A 19,573-nucleotide genomic window follows, 5' to 3' on the forward strand; every position below is an offset into this window, starting at 1 on the left:
GTTTTGTTATAAATATTTGGTTATCTTTAATTGTCAAGCCCACAGTCAACTGCTTAGAAGAGTCCATGGTGGTAGGGACTATGCACAACATCCTTACAGGCTGGAAGAGTCAGAAGTTGTAGTTTTTACTGTGGAATTCTCATCACCTCAAATGAGTCAGTTAAAAAAAATTACAATAATCGTCTGGGTGGAAAACGGGAAAAGTGTGCAACAGTCACAAACTTATATTTGCCAATCTTTTAAATTCCATCTATAGAAATTGTGCTATAAAATTAGCAAAAATGTTTATTAAGTTTGCAGAGATTTTTTAACTTTCCACTTAGAGATTCAGTAAAGCATGCAGTTTGAACAGAGGTTCCCAAACTTTTGAAAACATCATTCATTACCAATACAACATTGTATATGGAGCTTTAATTTAGTAAGATCCTAGATGGCAAGCTTCCTCTGTTAAATTGTTCAGTTTGGTTGTCTTCCATAACACCCACTGCTTTTTATAGCTTTGGGCCTGTGTGACCCAGAGGCGGATTGGGACGCTGGGCCAGTTCCGGCTAAGCCAGCCCCGTTGTCACCTCAGTGGGCTGACTATGACCTCCACCAGGCCGACTGCCGATCGGGTAGTGTTTAGAAACAGCTCCATTTCACAACCAGTATTACTGATGCTGCTGGCCATCCAGCTGTGCAGTACTTGCTCACGCTGTAAGCCACGCCCTCTGCATGATGTAATACAGGGGGCGGGGGCCATCACTCACTGTTTCCATGTAACAGACTACAGAGACCCGGAGACGGGGAGAAAGAAGCCACTAGTACACTACACAAGCTACAGTATAAGGACAATGTAGAGTAAAGAGAGGAATGTGAGTTAAGGTGTGTACACACGGTGAGATTTCTCTTTTCGAGTTTGACTATATAGTCAAAATCACAAGGAAAGTTAGTGGAAATCGCAAGGTGTTAGACAGCTGGCGATACCGATTTGATTCTGATGCGCGCTCCCGTGGGGTCAGTATCGCAAGGCTAGACAGATTGTGCAGTCAAGTCAATATTGACTATTTAGTATACTATCTAGTATAAAGTATAGTCAAAATTGGCACTTAGTCAAAATCGTACATAGTCAAAATTGAAAGTTCAGATAGTCAAAATTGGTGTTTCTGGGCTATGGGGCAGTTCTAGGGAAATCGCATAGTCAAAATCGGCCATAGCAAGGATCTCACCATGTGTATGCACCTTTAGGAATTACAGTGGAGTAAAAGAAACTGGTAAGGCTCCTGAGGCAGCAAAGAAAAGTACTGTAGGTTATAGAGAAAAGAAGGCTAGAAAGGACATGTATGTTATGTGAGAGATGGTAAATGAAAACATGTGCGTAAGATATGATAGAGAAAAGAAAGGAAGATAAAATAAATGAGTATAAAGACTAAAAGGAAAGGTGAGGCTTCAAAGAGCGTACAGAGTAAAGAAAAGGGGTGATAGGGACCTGCATACAGTGTAATATATAGGGAAAGAGACCTGTGTGTGTAGGGCAATATAGAGGGACAGGGACCTTTGTGCGGTGTAATATAGAAGGATAGGGACCTGTGTGATGTATAATATAGAGGGATAGGCATCTGCATTCTGTAAAATATAGACTGATAGGGACCTGTGTCTGTACTACAAACTAGAGGGATAGGGACCTTCATGTAGTGTAATAAAGAGGGATAGGGACCTGTGTCAGTAGTGCAATTTATTTATTTAGTAACCATTTCTTTTATAGCGCAGCAAATTCCTTTGCGCTTTACAATTGGACACAATGATTTAAAAAAAAAAAGGGTAATAACAAACAGTCATAGAGGTAGGAAGGCCCTGCTCACAAGCTTACAATCTATAGGGAAATAGGCATTGATATACAGATGGGTCCACGGTTATCTTGACTAGTTTTCTGCGCCTTGGCACAACATGACTTATTTGCATATCTCAGCTGCAAAACAATACAGAGAACAATACAGCAGGGGATTAAGTATGATTTGCCAGTCTCAGTTAATCCTATTAAAGGTCAAGATAAACGTGGACCCATCTGTACAAGGATAGGTGCTATCTATTGCAAAGTTGTCCATCGGATTGCAAAGGTTCTAGGTGGGCTGCATGATATCGCATGACCGCAATGATGAACCAGGGTCAGAAGGAAGGAAAAGTGAAGAAAGACTGTACAAAGGTGATGTAACTGGATTGGAAAGTTTCTGAAGGTTGAGTGAGCCGTTCTGGAATGTGATAAGCTAGCCTGAAGAGGTGAGTTTTCAGAGAACGCTTGAAGGTTTGGAGACTAGGGGAAAGTCTTATTGTGTGTGATAGGGCATTCCACAGAGTGGGTGCAGCCTGAAGAAAGGCCTGCAATTGTGCATGGGAGTGAGTAATGAGTGTGGGTGAGAGACGTAGTAGATCTTGTGAAGAGCAGAGAAGTCAGGTTTGGAGATATTTTGAGCTAGGCGAAGAGATGTACGTAGTTTGGTTAATAGCCCTGTGTGTGAGTAAAGGTATTTTATATTGAATATAGTAGAATACAGGTAACCAATGGAGGGACTGACAGAGTGGATCTGCTGCCGATGAACGGCTAGCAAGGAAGATTAGCCTTGCAGCTTCATTCAGAATAGATTGTAGTGAGTCTCTTTTTGGTAAGACCAGTAAGAAGACTATTGCAATAATCAATCCGGAAGATAATGAGAGCATGCATTAACGTTTTTGCAGTGTCTTGTGTAAGGTATGGTCGTATTTTGGATATATTTTTTAGATGCATGTAACATGATTTTGAGACAGATTGAATGTGGGGAGCAAAAGACAGTTCTGAATCAAGTATGACACCTAGACAAAGAGCTTGTGGGGTACGATTGATTTTTTGAGTTTTCAACAGTGATAGAGATATCAAGTTGGTAAGTGCTATTGGCCCGTTGAAATATAATTAATTCTTTTGGAAATATTAAGTTTGAGGTTGCGAGATGACATCCAAGATTAAATGGCAGAAAGCTTTCATGTAGTGTAATAAAGAGGGATAAGGATGTGTGTGTGTGTGTGTGTGTGTGTGTGTGTGTGTGTGTGTGTGTGTGTGTGTGTGTGTGGTACAATGTAGAGGGATAGGAACTTTCATGTAGTGCAACGTAGAGGGATAGGGACCTTTGTGTGGTGTTTGTAATATAGAGTTATAGGGACCAGTGTGTGTAATGCAGTATAGAGGGATAGGGACCAGAGCTGGCGCAAGCCGCTCAGCAGAGGGTTGCAGTGCAGGGAGGCTCCAGGGGCTGGAGAGGCGCTCTCTCTGCGCTGCATCCCTGTACTGAGCTGATGTCCACCTGCTGCTGCTGCTGCGCCTGTCACACTTTATGACAGGTAGCGGCGCCGGCAGCATGAAGGCTCCTCTCCCCTCCCCTGTGTCAGTACAGTGTGTGGACCTAAAGGGGGGGGGGGGGGGGGAGAGCTACACTGAACTGGTGGCGGAGTTACAAGGAACTGGGGGCGGAGCTACACGGGACCAGGCTGAACAGGAAGATGATCTGCTACAGCTCCGGCCTGCCAGACTTCCTTAGGTAAGAGGATGGAAAGAGAGTGAGTGAAAGTGTGTATGTATGTATGTATATGTAATATATGTGTGACTGTGTGTGTGTAACGTATGTACAGTATGTGTGTGTATCTGTGTAATGTATGTACAGTATGTGTGTAATGTATGTACAATATGTGTGTGTATCTGTGTGTGTGTGTGTAATGTATGTACAGTATGTGTGTATCTGTGTGTGTGACTGTGTATGTGTGTAATGTACAGTATGTGTGTAATGTATGTACAGTCAGAGGCAGAACTCTGGGAGGCAACAGAGTCATCTGCCGCCGGGCTCCTGCTCTGAAGGGGGGCACCTCTCCTCCCATTCTGTGACACCATTGAATTAAGTTAATTGATAGCTGTCGCTGTCTTTTCAGTGGCCGACTTCCTCACTGGTCCCTGCACCTTACAAATCACACCCTCTTTATTATGCTGAATATACACATTTTACAAGTATCACACCCAGGATTAGAAACCACATCCTATTACACTGGAGGCAGACACCTTACTGATGAAGCTATTTGCTCCTGTATAGGAAATATGAGAATTTTAACTATATGAAGATACTTCTCTGACAATTACACGTAACGTCATATAGTTAGAATTCTCATGATTCCTCTACAGGAGCAATAACTCCATCAGTAAAGTGTCTGCTGTTAGTGTAACAGGTCATGGGTTCTAATCCTGGGTATAACTGCTAAGACATGTGTGATTTAAAATAAAAGACAATTAAGTGTATACATACAGTATATACATTTTTTTCAGAACACTCCATATATATACACACACACACACACACACACACACACACACATTTATCGTAATATAGGAAATAGGGGGGCACCAATATTTATCTTGCCACCGGGCAACTGTGACGAACTTACGCCACTGTGTACAGTATATGTGTGTGTATCTTTGTGTGACTGTATGTGTGTAATGTACAGTATGTATGTGTGTGTATCTGTTGTATGTGTGACTGTGTGTGTTATGTACAGTATGTACTTGTGTGTATCTGTGTGTGTGTATATGTGACTGTGCGGCATAATGTGTGTAAGCATCACTGCTACAAGGATGTTACGCGTGTAAGCATCACTGCTACAAGGATGTTACGCGTGTAAGCGTCACTGGTACAGGGGTGTTGTGTGTAAGCGGCACTGGTACAGGGGGCGTTACGTGTGTGTCACTGGTACAGGGGCGTTATGTGTGTAAGAGTCACTGGTACAGGGGGGCGTGTACGCGTCTCTGGTACAGGGGGGCGTTTCGTGTGTAAGTGTCTCTGGTACAGGGGGCGTTACGTGTGTGTCACTGGTACAGGGGGCGTTACGTGTGTAAGAGTCACTGGTACAGGGGGGCGTGTACGCGTCTCTGGTACAGGGGGGGCGTTTCGTGTGTAAGTGTCTCTGGTACAGGGGGCGTTACGTGTGTGTCACTGGTACAGGGGGCGTTACGTGTGTAAGTGTCTCTGGTACAGGGGGCGTTACGTGTGTGTCACTGGTACAGGGGGCGTTACGTGTGTAAGTGTCTCTGGTACAGGGGGCGTTACGTGTGTGTCACTGGTACAGGGGGCGTTACGTGTGTAAGAGTCACTGGTACAGGGGGGCGTGTACGCGTCTCTGGTACAGGGGGGCGTTTCGTGTGTAAGTGTCTCTGGTACAGGGGTGTTGTGTGTAAGCGGCACTGGTACAGGGGGGCGTGTAAGCATCACTGCTACAAGGATGTTACGCGTGTAAGCGTAACTGGTACAGGGGTGTTACGTATGTAAGCGTCACTGGTACAGGGGTGTTATGTGTGTAAGCGGCACTGGTACAGTGGTGTTATGTGTGTAAGCGGCACTGGTACAGGGGGCGTTACGTGTGTGTCACTGGTACAGGGGGCGTTACGTGTGTAAGAGTCACTGGTACAGGGGGGCGTGTACGCGTCTCTGGTACAGGGGGGCGTTTCGTGTGTAAGTGTCTCTGGTACAGGGGGCGTTACGTGTGTGTCACTGGTACAGGGGGCGTTACGTGTGTAAGTGTTACTGGTACAGGGGGGCGTGTACGCGTCTCTGGTACAGGGGGGTGTTTCGTGTGTGTCTCTGGTACAGGTGGCGTTACGTGTGTAAGCGGCACTGGTACAGGGGGCGTTACGTGTGTAAGCGTCACTACTACAGGGGGCGTTGTGTAAGCGTCACTACTACAGGAGGCGTTGTGTAAGCGTCACTACTACAGGGAGCATTATGTGTATACGTGTCACTGCTACAGGGGTCATTATGTGCGCTGTCCCTTTGTAAAGTATGGGAGGGCGCAAATAGGGTGTGTACTACAATATAGAGGGATAGGGACCTTCATGTAGTGTAATAAAGAGGGATAGGGACCTGTGTGTATGGTATAATAAAGAGGGATAGGGACCTTTGTGTGATGTAATATAGATGGATAAGGACGTGTGTGTAGTGCAATATAGCGTAATAAGGAGCTTAGGAGATAATTCAGACCTGATCGCTAGGGTGCATTTTTTTGAATCCCTGCGATCAGGTAGTTGCCGCCTACAGGGGGAGGGGGAATTTGTTGTGCAGGTGTGCGATCGCATGTGCAGGAGAGCTGCACAAACAGCAGTTTGTGCAGTCTCTGCACAGCCCAGGACTTACTCAGCCGCTACGATGATCAGGGACGGAGCTGACGTCATGAATCCTCCCACGAAACGCCGGGTCCCTCCTGCGTTTTTCCGGACACTCCCTAGAAACGGTCAGTTGCCACCCACAAACGCCCTCTTCCTGTCAATCTTCTTGCGATCGCCGGTGCGATATTTTTTACACCATCCAGTCGCTGCCCGTCGCTCCCCATCACTGTGGACCGTCGCGCCGTTGCATTGCGGTGCATACCCAAGCGCAGTTCAGACCTGAACGCCCGCTGTGCGAAAATGCACAGCAGCAATCAGGTCTAAATTATCCCCTTAGTGCGGTGTAATATATATAGAGGAATAAGGACATGCATGCAGTGTACTATAGAGGGATAGGGATCTGCATGCGGTATAATGTAGAGGTATAGGGACCTCTGTGTGTGGTGCAATATAAAGGGATAGGGACCTTCATGTAGCGTAATAAAGAGGGAAAGGGACCTATGTATGTAATGCAATATAGAGTGATAGGGACCATCGTGCGGTGTAATATAGAGGGATAGGGACCTGCGCTCAGTATACTATAGAGGGATAGGTCCTGCGCACGCTGAAGGAAACAAGATAAAGAGAGAAGTGGAGAAGTTACAGGGGGTTGACTCATCAGACTCCGATGTAGCATAGTATTGGAGTTTTACATAAATGTTGCTGAAAGTGGTTGCGTGTAGAAACCCTGAATTGCTCACACTGGATGCCATAATCCGATAAATATAATCTGCACCAAGCCGATGGTGTAACCAAAAGTGCACCAAGAGGTATTGCAGAGTCTGTAGACACTTAAAGTGGGCGTCTCAGACCTTGCACATTTGGACCCACACATGTACACAAGGGAAGGGCTTTGGAGTGGTATTAGCATGAAGTCACAGACCACACTTAGTGGCGCCGAGAGAGGGGGGTGGAGGGTACAAATTGCCCAGGTCTAATAGAGGCGTCGGGCTTCCTACCCCTTAACTTGCAGCTGCAGCTTTGCTTTGTGCTGGGCTAGTGTGTGGCCATGGGGGCAGTTGAAAACAAGTTTTATTATAAGAATTTACCCTTGTTAAAACTCTTTCTGCGAGGTACACTGGGATCCACAAGTCTTGACAATGGGGTGTAGAGTAGGATCTTGATCCGAGGCACCAACAGGCTCAAAGCTTTGACTGTTCCCAGAATGCACAGCGCCGCCTCCTCTATAACCCCGCCTCCCAGCACAGGAGCTCAGTTTAGTTAACCAGCCCAATGCAGTAGCAGGAAAAGAGACAACGGTTAGTAGCCACATACACCACACTCTCACGACAAGAGAAGTGTCAGCGGCTAATGCCTTATCAACCCAAAGAAGCTAAGTGCGTCAGGGTGGGCGCCTTGTGGAGCCCAGTGTACCTCGCAGAAAGAGTTTTAACAAGGGTAAGTTCTTACCATAAAACTCATTTTCTGCTGCGGGGTACACTGGGCTCCACAAGTCTGGACAATGGGGATGTCCTAAAGCAGTTCCTTATGGGAGGGGACACACTGTAGCGGGCACAAGAACCCGGCGTCCAAAGGAAGCATCCTGGGAGGCGAAAGTATTGAAGGCATAGAACCTTATGAACGTGTTCCCGGAGGACCACGTAGCCGTCTTGCACAATTGGTCAAGGGTCGCACCACGTTGGGCCACCCAAGAAGGTCCAACAGACCGAGTAGAATGGGCCGTAATGTGAACAGGAGCTGACAGACCAGCCTTCACATAAGCATGCGCAATCACCATTCCAATCCACCTGGCCAGGATCTGCTTGTGAGCAGGCCAGCCACGTTTGTGAAATCCAAACAAAACAAAGAGAGAATCAGACTTTCGAATAGAAGCAGTTCTCTTCACATAGATACGGATACCACATCCAAAGACCGCTCTTTGGGAGACAAATCAGGAGAGACAAAAGCTGGAACCACAATCTCCTGATTAAGGTGGAACGAAGAAACCACCTTAGGTAAATATCCGGGACGAGTCCTAAGAACCGCCCGGTCACGGTGAAAAATCAGATATGGGGAACTACAAGACAAGGCACCCAAATCCGACACTTTTCTAGCAGAGGCAATAGCCAGCAAGAACACCACCTTAAGGGAAAGCCACTTAAGGTCAGCTTGAACCAAGAGGTTCAAATGGAGGCTCCTGCAACGCCTCCAAAATCACTGACAAGTCCCAAGGAGCCACAGGCGGGACATAGGGAGGTTGGATACGCAACACACCCTGATTGAAAGTATGAACATCAGGTAAAGTCGCAATTTTTCTCTGAAACCACACCGACAAGGCAGAAATATGAACCTTGAGGGAGGCCAGACGCAGGCCTAAATCTAGGCCCTGCTGTAGAAAAGCCAAAAGTTTGGCTGTACTAAACTTGGAAGCGTCATAGTGGTTAGATGCACACCAAAGTAGGCATGCCAGACCCGATGGTAAATCCGAGCAGAGGCCGGTTTCTGGGCCCGCAACATAGTTTTAATGACCTCTTCAGAAAAACCCTTAGCTCTTAAGACGGAAGCTTCAAGAGCTACGCCGTCAAAGACAGCCGGGCTAGGGCCTGGTGTAGACACAGGGGCCCTGAACGAGGAGGTCTGGGCGTTGTGGAAGTAGAAGTGGACGCTCTGACGATAGGCCTTGCAGGTCTGAGAACAAGTGCCGTCTGGGCCACGCCGGAGCTATGAGAAGCAGATTTCCTTTTTCTTGCTTGAATTTCCGAATTACCCTGGGCAGGAGTGACACCGGAGGGAACACGTACGGCAGCCGAAACCTCCACGGCACTGCCAGCGCATCCACGAATGCTGCTTGAGGATCCCTTGTCCTTGCTCCGAAGACCGGAACCTTGTGATTGTGTCAAGACGCCATCGGATCCACATCTGGAAGACCCCACCTTTCCACGAGGAGTTGAAACACTTCTGGATGGAGGCCCCATTCGTCCGCTTCCCAATTCAGGACTCCCGGAATGAATATTGCTGGTAGATGGCGTTCTGCCCAACGTAGAATCTGTGAGGCTTCCTTCATTGCCAAACGGCTTCGAGTGCCGCCTTGATGATTTATGTAAGCCACTGTGGTGGCATTGTCCGACTGTACTTGAACAGGACTGTTCTGAATCAAATGCTGGGCTAGGTTCAGCGCATTGAAGACCGTCCGCAATTCCAGAATGTTGATCGAGAGGAGAGATTCCTCCTTGGTCCACCGACCCTGCAAGGAGTGCTGCTCCAGCACCGCGCCCCAACCTCTTAGACTGGCATCTGTCGTCAACAGGACCCAGTTGGATATCCAGAAGGGACGGCCTCTGCACAATTGTTGGTCCAGGAGCCACCAGAGCAGCGACAGACGGACCTCCGGAGTCAAAGAGATCATGTGAGACCTGATCCGGTGAGGCAGGTGGTCCCACTTGGCTAGAATCAGCTTCTGGAGGGGGCGAGAATGGAATTGAGCATACTCCACCATGTCGAATGCTGACACCATGAGGCCCAGCACCTGCATTGCCGAATGTATCGACACTTGCGGACGAGAAAGGAAGCAATGAATCCTGTCCTGAAGTTTCAGGACTTTCTCCTGAGACAAGAACAACCTCTGGTTGTGAGTGTCCAACAGCGCTCCCAGATGCACCATGCTCTGAGCAGGGACCAGGGAGGATTTCTTCCAGTTGATGAGCCACCCGTGGGCTTGTAGAAACCGGACCGTCATATCCAGATGATGCAGGAGAAGATCTGGGGAATTTGCCAGGATTAACAAGTCGTCCAGATACGGCAGTATCCTGACCCCTTGACCGCGGAGTACCACCGTCATCACCGCCAAAAGGTAACGCCCAAAACTGGTAATGGAGTTTGCCAATAGTGAACCTCAGGTATTGTTGATATGACACTGCTATAGGAATATGCAGGTAAGCATCCTGTATGCCCAGGGAGACCATGTAGTCCCCAGGTTCCAAGTCCAGAATTATAGAGCGAAGGGTTTCCATACGGAACTTGGAAACCTTCACAGATTTGTTCAGTGCCTTGAGGTTGAGAATGGGCCGGGAGGACCCATTCGGTTTCGGGACTAGAAACAGCGGAGAATAGTACCCCCGGCCCCTCTGAGCAAGAGGCCCCTGGACTACGACTCCTGTATCCAGGAGGGTCTGTACCACCGAATGCAGAGTGTTTGCCTTTGTCTGGTCCGACGGGACGTCTGTCTGTCAAAATCGATGAGGGTGTCGGTTTTTGAAGGCTATGGCGTAAGCTCGAGTGACGACTTCCCGTACCCAGGCATCTGAAGTGGTCTTCAACCATTCCTCGGTATACCCTAGAAGCCGGCCCCCCACCCAGGGATCCCCCAGGGGGGAGGCCCGCCCCGTCATGCGGCAGACTTATCGGTCTTGGCTGCTGGCTGATGGTCAGCCCAGGCTCTTTTGGGCTTCGGCTTACCAGGTTTGGAAGTGCGGGCCTGCTTATGGTACGCCTGACCTATTGCTTTACCTGAAGGACGAAAGGGGCGAAAGGACGTGCCTTTGGCCTTCGACACAGAAGGAGCTGTATTAGGCAGACAGGCAGTTTTGGCAGTAGCCAAGTCAGCCATTATCTTATTTAAGTCCTCCCCAAACAGAATATCCCCCTTGAAAGGGAGTACCTCCAGGGTTTTTCTTGAGTCCAGATCCACAGACCAGGATCTCAGCCACAATATCCTGCGAGCCATGACTGACATAGTAGAGGCCTTGGCTGCTAGGATACCGGCATCAGAAGCCGCCTCTTTAATATAGCGAGAAGCTGTGACAATATATGACAAGCATTGTCTAGCATGGTCAGAGGAGATTTCAGCCTCTAACTCGAAGGCCCATGCTTCAATAGCCTCTGCCGCCCATGTAGCTGCAATAGTGGGCCTTTGTGCAGCACCCGTGACGGTGTAAATCACTTTTAGACAACCCTCGACACGTTTATCCGTAGGCTCTTTTAGAGATGTGACGGTAGTGACAGGTAGAGCTGAAGAAACCACCATCCTAGCCACATGTGAGTCTACTGGAGGAGGCGTTTACCAATTCTTAGACAGCTCTGGCGCAAGGGGTTAGCGAGCCAGCATCATCTTTTGAGGCACAAACTTCACACCCGGGCTTTGCCAGGGTTCCTGACGTATATCCACTAGGTGGTCAGAGTGAGGTAAAACTTGTTTAATCACCTTCTGACGCTTGAACCTATCTGGTTTCTTAGGAGGAACGGATGGCTCTGGATCATCCGTCATCTGCAGAATTAACTTAATAGCCTCCAAAAGATCAGGAACATCCACATGTGAACTACCCTCCCCATCAGCCGTATCTGAGTCAGAACCTGTGGGGTCAGTGTATGTGCTGTCTTCATCAGACGAGGTGTCAGTGACAGCAGTGGATTGTGAGGAGACGAGCGCTCGCTTAGAGGACCTCTTGGACTTAGGCGAGCGACGGTCATACTTTTTAGTAGTCGGGGACTGGTTCAACTTCTTTAATTGAGCAGATAAATCGTTCGCCCACGGCGGGTTAGCTGCAGGGACCACATACGGTTGTACCGGCATTGGGGGTCCCATAGGGGGTGTTAGTTTATGAACTAGCGTATGCAGAAGCATGGAAAAAGCGGCCCACGGAGGGTCAGTATGTGCCTCCGTTGCCACAGTCCCACTGGGGGGCAAGGAGCCCCCAGAACCGGAGCCCACAGCTGCTATATTCTCCCCATATGTGCCTGTGGCTTCAGCAACACCAGCAGTGTGTTCCGCCCCAGAACCGTTACCCTATAACTTGCAGTATGAGGTAACACAGTACAATTATTAGCAGCACTATATCCCTAACCCCAAACCCCTGCACAGTGTAGTCAGAACCAGCAGAGATAAAGGAGAGATATGGTGACTAAATCAAAGAGAAAAATACGTAATACAGTATATCTTTGTGAAAATCCTATATTAAATAACACCTGACGCACCAAGCCCCCTCAGGTTATAGAATATAGGGATAGCAAGTTGAGTGAAAGATACGAGATGGACACCACTCAGCTATCAATGCACACACAAATAGTCACAGTTTGTACAATGCAGAGGTTATTACAGACACTAATACTGCACTGGACTAGCTTACACAGCTATATAGTCAATAGATATAACACTACACAGTAAGAAACTGGATCACAGGGTAATTGTACTATAAACCCCTGACTAAATGCACTCTTTCTTAACTAACACTGACTAAAAAGGCAGGTAGAATACTTGTGTCATGTAAAGTCACAGCACTGACAACCAGGCGGCTTTACATAGGAGGATTTTCCCAAGCAGTCCCAGGAACAGTGAGCTGAGGAGTAATGGCGCCGCAGACACTGACTGGGAGTGAGGAAAGACAGAGATGCAGCTCCAGGGCGGGAACACTTGCTGGAAATAGCGCCCTGGGGCTGGGGGAGGGGCTTCAGGTCTAAGCCTTATCCCCTTTGCTGGCAAAACCACCGGGTACTCTGGGCGATATTAAAATCGGTTTTAAGAGAAAACCTGACCTGCGCCCATGCCCTGGTGATCTAGTGGGATCGCCTGTATCCACAGTGTCCACCGCCAGCGCGCGCGGCCCGCCTCCCAATGACCGTGCCGGATCGCGATAAAGACCGGGTCCCACGAGCGGGACCCACTTACCACCTCTCGAAGCACGGCCACGCGATCCTCGAGAGCCCCAGCCGTGTGTGCCTAACGTGAAGTTAACCGGAGCCTCCCCTGTAGGTACCCGGCAACCAGGGCTCGGGAGTGTACAGCGCCGCTGGGGAGAGCTGGAGCTGCAGCAGAGAATGTCAGAAGACATTTACCCCTGCTGCTGCCCTTGAAGTCTTCACTTTTTACCTCATAAAAAGCTTTTCTTAGGGCTACCTGGAGCAGCCCCTCTGTTAAGTGCCTGCTTAGTGCAGCACCAACTGACAAACTGAGCTCCTGTGCTGGGAGGCACCCCAGAGGAGGCGGTGCTGTGCATTCTGGGAACAGTCAAAGCTTTGAGCCTGTTGGTGCCTCGGATCAAGATCCTACTCTACACCCCATTGTCCAGACTTGTGGAGCCCAGTGTACCCCGCAGCAGAAATACAATTTTTTCTGTATTTTTTTCTAAGGATGCATGGCCACGCCTTGTGTGATTAGGCTACGCCCCATGAAAAGTACCTGGGCCCAGCCAGGCTCTCGACTGCCCTGACCACACTGCAGCAAAAGATGCAAGGAAGGCCACATCAGGCTCTGAGGAGGAAGTATCCTGCCCACCTTGATAGAGCCCACCCCCCTTAACAGACCCCGCCTACATTAGGCCTGCTTCCAGAAATTTCCCGGGCTGGTTTTCCATACCAATCCGCCCCTGGTGTGACCAACATAAAACTCCACTCTGTTGTTCATTGTCTGCACATTTTGTCCTGCACAGGTTGTGTAATATATTCCACAACTAACTGATGATGATGTCACTTATGATGCATAGTTTAATGCAGCTGTTGGTTGCATTTTTGCTGTAGTGACTGGGGGTAAAAGTTTCTTGTTACAATAATTATAATATTTTCTTCCTGAATACCCTTTCCCTACTAGAATTTTTTTTTGTTAAAGGTACAAAGCTAGAAAACTGCTACAATGATTCAAATGTACAGGTCTATCTGTGGTAACAGTACGCTGACATAATTTGCTTCATGACAAATACTATATTATTTGTTAAACAAACTTTCCTTTTGCAAGTCGATGACCACAAAGATTTAATCGAGAGTTTTTTTTTAGTTTTTTTGTTTGTTTGTTTTTTAGGGTACACTACTGTAAATTACAGTAACTTTAATGGTTAGTTTAACCAATTGGGTTGTTTATCTTATTTTAGTGTCAAACTGGAAGAAATTCCTTTATAGTGGAAGCATTACCTAGGGATTTTTCGGGTGTGGATCATTAGATCGACAGTGTCTAGGTCGACAATGTTTAGGTCGACAGTCACTAGGTCAACAGGGTTGGAAGGTTGACAGGGTTTCTAGGTCGACATGTGCTAGGTCGACAGGTCAAAAGGTCGACATGAGGGTTGTTGTTTTTTGGGTGTCATTTTCTTCGTAGAGTGACCGGGAACCCGAATTAGTGCACCGTGTCCCCTCGCATGGCTCGTTACCGTTCCAATCGTAGTCCACGTGGATCGTTAAGTATGAAAAAGTTCAAAAAAAAGATTTTTTTTTAAAAAACATGTCGACCTTTTGACCTGTCGACCTAGCACATGTCGACCTTCCAACCCTGTCGACCTAGTGACTGTCGACCTAAACATTTTTGACCTAGACAGTGGCGATCTTCAGACCGGATCCCGGATTTTTCATTGCTTTCTGTAAACCTGTTTATACAGTAAGTTTGGTTCAGTGATGATTTCCCTGCACATACAGATACTGTCATGTTATGTGGTGTAAATAATTTATGTGCATCCCTCTGTGTGACACCAATGTTTTCCATTTGTGCCCTGGAAAGAGTTCTGTGTTGCCAGACTTGGGAAAGCACAGCTGGCCAATGCTGGTCATGCTACGAGAGACCTTAATTGAGAAATTGTCTCAGAGTTGCTCGTGCAGTGATGTCTCGTCCATCCAGTGTAATACTTGTGAGCAAGACAACTATGTAAGTTGGCTAGAAGTAGAATAATTGAGAAACTTGGAAGTCTAATGCTTCTTTATCGCTGGAAAAGCTTTGCTTTAGAACACTTAGAGAACCTCTGCTCAAAGTATATATGCAAACCTCCTATAGGTAGCCACTTGAACCGCTTCTATGTAGTGAGACTGGCTGCTATCTATACTGTTTAAATCTGTCCAATATTCGTTATGTTACCTTCATACATATAAATTATTATACAGTACACAGAGTGTGAATAGCATGTTAGTTAGTAATTAGGTAGCCAGTAAATTGTTAGTTGCGGAGATGCAATGTGGCACTGTATATGCAGTTTTACATTTATATGTTGCAGAAAATAAACCGTGAGCTCGCTCTTCAGTTGTCTTTATGATTTGCTAACTTGTGGTTCTTTAACCATTGTTACTGTTGAACCACTGTTACATAATTTGTCTGAGGTAATATGTTAAAGGATATTACAGGTATAGGTTATCTCCCATCTCCAAAATGCTTGGGACCAGAAGTATTTTTTTTTCTTCATATTTTGGAATATTTGCATACCAAAATGAGATATCTTGGGGATGAGACTCAAATCTAAACACAAAATGCATTTACAGTAAGTTTCTTTTCAGGGTTGACTGTTTTAAACCAAATGTTTATTTTAATAAAAACCACTCTTTTATTTTTATTATGCTGTTAGTACAGGCACGGCGCCGTGATTTATTTAAAAAAAACTAACTTTTTATACTAAAAAAAAAGTTTTTATTTAAAATATTTAATGCCAGTGACATGCCCGGTGTGTATGCTTAACACCTCCTTGTGTGTGTGTGTGTGTGTGTGTGTGTGTGTGTGTGTGTGTGTGTGTGTGTGTGTGTGTGTGTTTCTCTGAAAATTGCTTTTGCATTTTCCATTTTGTATTAGTATTCAAATTAATTTAATTATAATAAGTAAGACTAATTCTTAACATTAACTTGTTGTTCTTATTTTCAATTTAATCTACCTATGAGTGTACTTTGTATATATTAATATGTTTAGTCTATCTACAGCCATGGCCAAAAGTTTTGAGAATGACACAAGTATTGGATTTCACAAAGTTTGCTTTTTGTCAGATGTTACTATGGTTTACTGAAGAAACATTACAAGCATTTTAAAAGTGTCAAAGGCTTTTCTCTTACGTCCTAGAGGATACTGGGGTCCATTTAGTACCATGTGGTATAGACGGGTCCACTAGGAGTCATGGGCACTTTAAAAATTTGATAGTGTAGGCTGGCTCCTCCCTCTATGCCCCTTTTACCAGACTCAGTTTAGAAAATGTGCCCGGAGGAGCCGGTCACACTGAAGAAAGCTCCTGAAGAGTTTTCTGAATTTATTTTATATATTTATGTTTTTTTCAGGCAGGGCTGGATGGCACCAGCCTGCCTGCTTCGTGGGACTTAGGGGGGGAACGGCCCAACCTCTTAAAGGGTTAATGGTCCCGTTCCCCGCTGACAGGACTCTGAGCTCCTGAGTGACCTATTCGCAAGCCAATCACAGCGAGCGTGTAGTCCCTCAGCACGCCGCCGCCCCTAACAGAGCCAGAAGAATGAAGAGTGGTGTGTACTGCGTCAGCGTCCCGGCTAGCGGGGCACCAACCATTATGGCAGCATATGAGTACGGAGACGCATGGCTTCTAAACGGGGCGGAATGCGTCTACGGACACAGTGCACAACTATGTCCCAGTACACTGTACACAGTACCCATACTGGCACAACAGCCTTAAAATGGTTCTCTCCATTTTAAGCACAAAAAAAGCGGGAAGACCGCACCATTGAAGGGGCGGGACTTCACTATGAGAGGATCTAGCAGCTCACCAGCGCCATTTTCCCTCTGCAGTGGACACAGACGCTGACAGGACAGGGACGCGCATCTCCTCCAGTGTGACTCCAGATTACCTCAGCTGTACCAGAGGGTCAAAGCAGGGGGGGGGGGGGGTGATTATTAGTGGACTAAGTCCCCTACCAGGGTACTTAGTCTGTGACCCGGCTAAGCTTGGCATTAGCGATAAGGCTGCGGTGGGGGCTGGCTCCAAACAACTCTGCGTCTCCCTGATGGGGCTCTTTGTGTGTTAATTGTGCTTAACCTTTCCTCTGTGTGTGTGTGTGTGTGTGTGTTTGTTTAAGCGCTGTCACATTACATTGTCAGGCAAAGAGTGTGTGTCTTGTATCGCAGAGTGTTCCTCTTCACCAGGGGCTCACTACAGGGTACTCGGGGTTCACCGACTAGCGGGGCTGAACCAGAATGGGTTAATTCTATTAAGGGATTGATCTCAACTTTCTACAAAATTGTCCCGCAATGAGAAAGAGACGCAATCCTTAAAACAGACTCTGGATAAGTTTATGAACAGAGACTCAGTACCCAAGACAGCGTCTCAATCCCCTCCCATTTGTCCGCAAAAGTGATCTCTGGCCTATATTCTGCAGTCTGACTCTGACGTTGACAAGTCAGACATGGAGGAGGTGGAGGTGGACTCCGAAGGGGGGGATGCAGCTCTGTCACAGGGAATAGAGGCTCTTATAGCGGCTATCAGAGAGGTTCTGCATATTCCTGATAAGGTGTCAAAGGAATTGAATACCTTGTTTGTAGAACCATGGGTTAATCCTGATAAGAGGTTTAAGATCCCTAAAAGGTTGCTCTCATCTTTTCCTTTTCCTCTGGAGGATAGGGAAAAATAAGAAAATCCACCGATAGTGGACGCATCAGTCTCTAGGCTGTCGCGTAAAATCGTATTGCCTGTTCCTGGTGCAGCCTCCCTAAAAGACCTGGCTGAAAGTAAAATTGAGACTACACTCAAATCATTGTACACAGCTGCTGCGGTGGCCCAAAGACCCAATATTGCATGTGCATGGATTACTAAAGCCATTGCAAAATGGTCAGGTAACCTAATTGAGGGGTTAGATTCCTTGTCTAGGGGGGATGTTGTCTTACTCCTGCAGCATATACAGGACTCTGCGAACTTTATGGTGGAAGCCATAAAAGAAATAGGCGTGCTTAACGCACGCACCACCGCTATGGCAGTGTCGGCATGCAGAGGCTTGTGGCTATGCCAATGGACTGCTGACGCGAAAAGGCGTGGAAGGCCTACCATTCACAGGAGAGGCCTTGTTCGGAGATGAATTAGACAAATGGATCTCCACAGCTACTGCAGGGTAAGTCTACGTATCTTCCTTTCCGCAGACCCCCCCCAACCAAGAAGACTTATTCAGCTTCTAAATTACAGTCCTTTCGGACGGCCAAGTTCAAGGGCAAATCCAGAGGTGCTTCTACGTCGTCCAGCGGCGCAAGAGGTAAACCACGTAAACCAGCAACAGCAGGTGTTCAGGAACAAAGCTCAGACTCTGCTTCCCCAAAGACTTCAGCATGACGGTGGACCGCAATGCCTGGAGGGCTGTCAGGTGGGAGCTCGCCTACAATTCTTAAATCAAATCTGGTCAAATTCGTGCCAGGATCCCTGATTCATCAATCTTATTTCCCAAGTCTACAGACTGGAGTTCCAAGAGCTCCCACCTCATAGATTTTTCAAATCAGTCTTAACAGTTTCACAAGAGGCAAGTATAACTTTACAACATGCCATCCAAAAACTGGTACAGACTCAAATCATTGTTCCAGTGCCACCTCATCATCTAAAAAAGGGGTACTATTCCAACTTGTTTGTAGTACCGAAACCGGACTGTTTGGTAAGACCAATTTTGAACCTCAAGTCGTTGAACCCATACTTACGAGTGTTCAAATTCAAGATGGAGTCTCTGAGAGCGGTGATCCCAGGTCTGGAGGAGGGGTAATTTCTGGTGTCTCTGGATATCAAAGATGCGTACCTTCACATTCCCATTTGGCCGCCTCATCAGGCTTACCTACTGTTTGCACTGCAGGACTGTCACTACAAGTTCCAGGCCCTGCTATTTGATCTCTCCACGGCACTGAGGGTGTTTACCAAGGTGATGGCAGAGATGATGTTTCTACTCTGCAAACAGGGAGTGACCATAATTCCATACCTGGACGATCTTCTGATAAAAGCACCATCCAGGAACAGGTTGCTGGACAGCATTGCTCTCTCAACCAAACTTCTCCAGGATCATGAGTGGATTCTGAAACTTCCGAAATCTCACCTACAGCCAACACGGAGGCTCCCAATCCTGGGAATGACACTGGATATGGAGTCGCAGAAGGTGTTCCTTCCATTGGAAAAGGCATTAGTGATCCAGTCGATCGTTTGGGATGTCCTAATGCCAACCCGGATATCGGTGCATCTATACATTCGCCTTCTGGGGAATATGGTGGCCTCTTACAAGGCGCTTCAATACAGAAGGTTTCACGCAAGACCCTTCCAGCTCGATCTGTTGGACAAATGGTCCGGATCGCATCTTCACATGTACCAAAGGATCCGTCTGTCGCCAGAAACCAGGATCTCCCTTCTGTGGTGGTTACAGACTTCTCACCTCGTCGAGGATCAGAGGTTTGGAATTTAGAATTGGATTCTGTTAACCACAGATGCTAGCCTCAGAGGTTGGGGAGCAGTCACTCAGGGGGTGCAGTTTCAAGTAAGATGGTCCAGTCAGGAAGTCGTCCTTCCAATCAACATTCTGGAACTCAGGGCTATACATAACGCCCTTCTGCAGGCCTCACATCTTATTCACGATCAGGCCATTTAGGTCCAGTCGGACAATGTGACTGCAGTAACGTACATAAATCGATAGGGCGAAACGAAAAGCAGAGCAGCAATGTCAGAGGTGCCAAGAATTCTCCTCTGGGCAGAGAGAAATGCTGTGGCATTGTCAGTGGTCTTCATTCCGGGAGTAGACTTC

The 19,573-nt window shown here is 47.1% G+C and overlaps 1 protein-coding gene across 6 annotated transcripts in view; it reads left to right on the forward strand.

Moving 5' to 3' along the window:
* The window catches only part of RIPOR1 (RHO family interacting cell polarization regulator 1), a 627,513-nt gene that overhangs the window by 423,504 nt on the left and 184,436 nt on the right, over positions 1 to 19,573 (forward strand). For 5 of the 6 annotated variants that reach the window (XM_063945248.1, XM_063945245.1, XM_063945246.1 and 2 more), the window contains exon 13: positions 14,604 to 14,747. The exons of the other annotated variant lie outside the window; for it this stretch is intronic. In XM_063945248.1, coding sequence (XP_063801318.1) covers positions 14,604 to 14,747 — 144 coding nt within the window. The remainder of the gene's footprint in view (positions 1 to 14,603; positions 14,748 to 19,573) is intronic. 6 annotated transcript variants of the gene reach the window in all.

This window comes from Pseudophryne corroboree, chromosome 11 (assembly GCF_028390025.1).
Source record: "Pseudophryne corroboree isolate aPseCor3 chromosome 11, aPseCor3.hap2, whole genome shotgun sequence".
NCBI lineage: Eukaryota > Metazoa > Chordata > Amphibia > Anura > Myobatrachidae > Pseudophryne > Pseudophryne corroboree.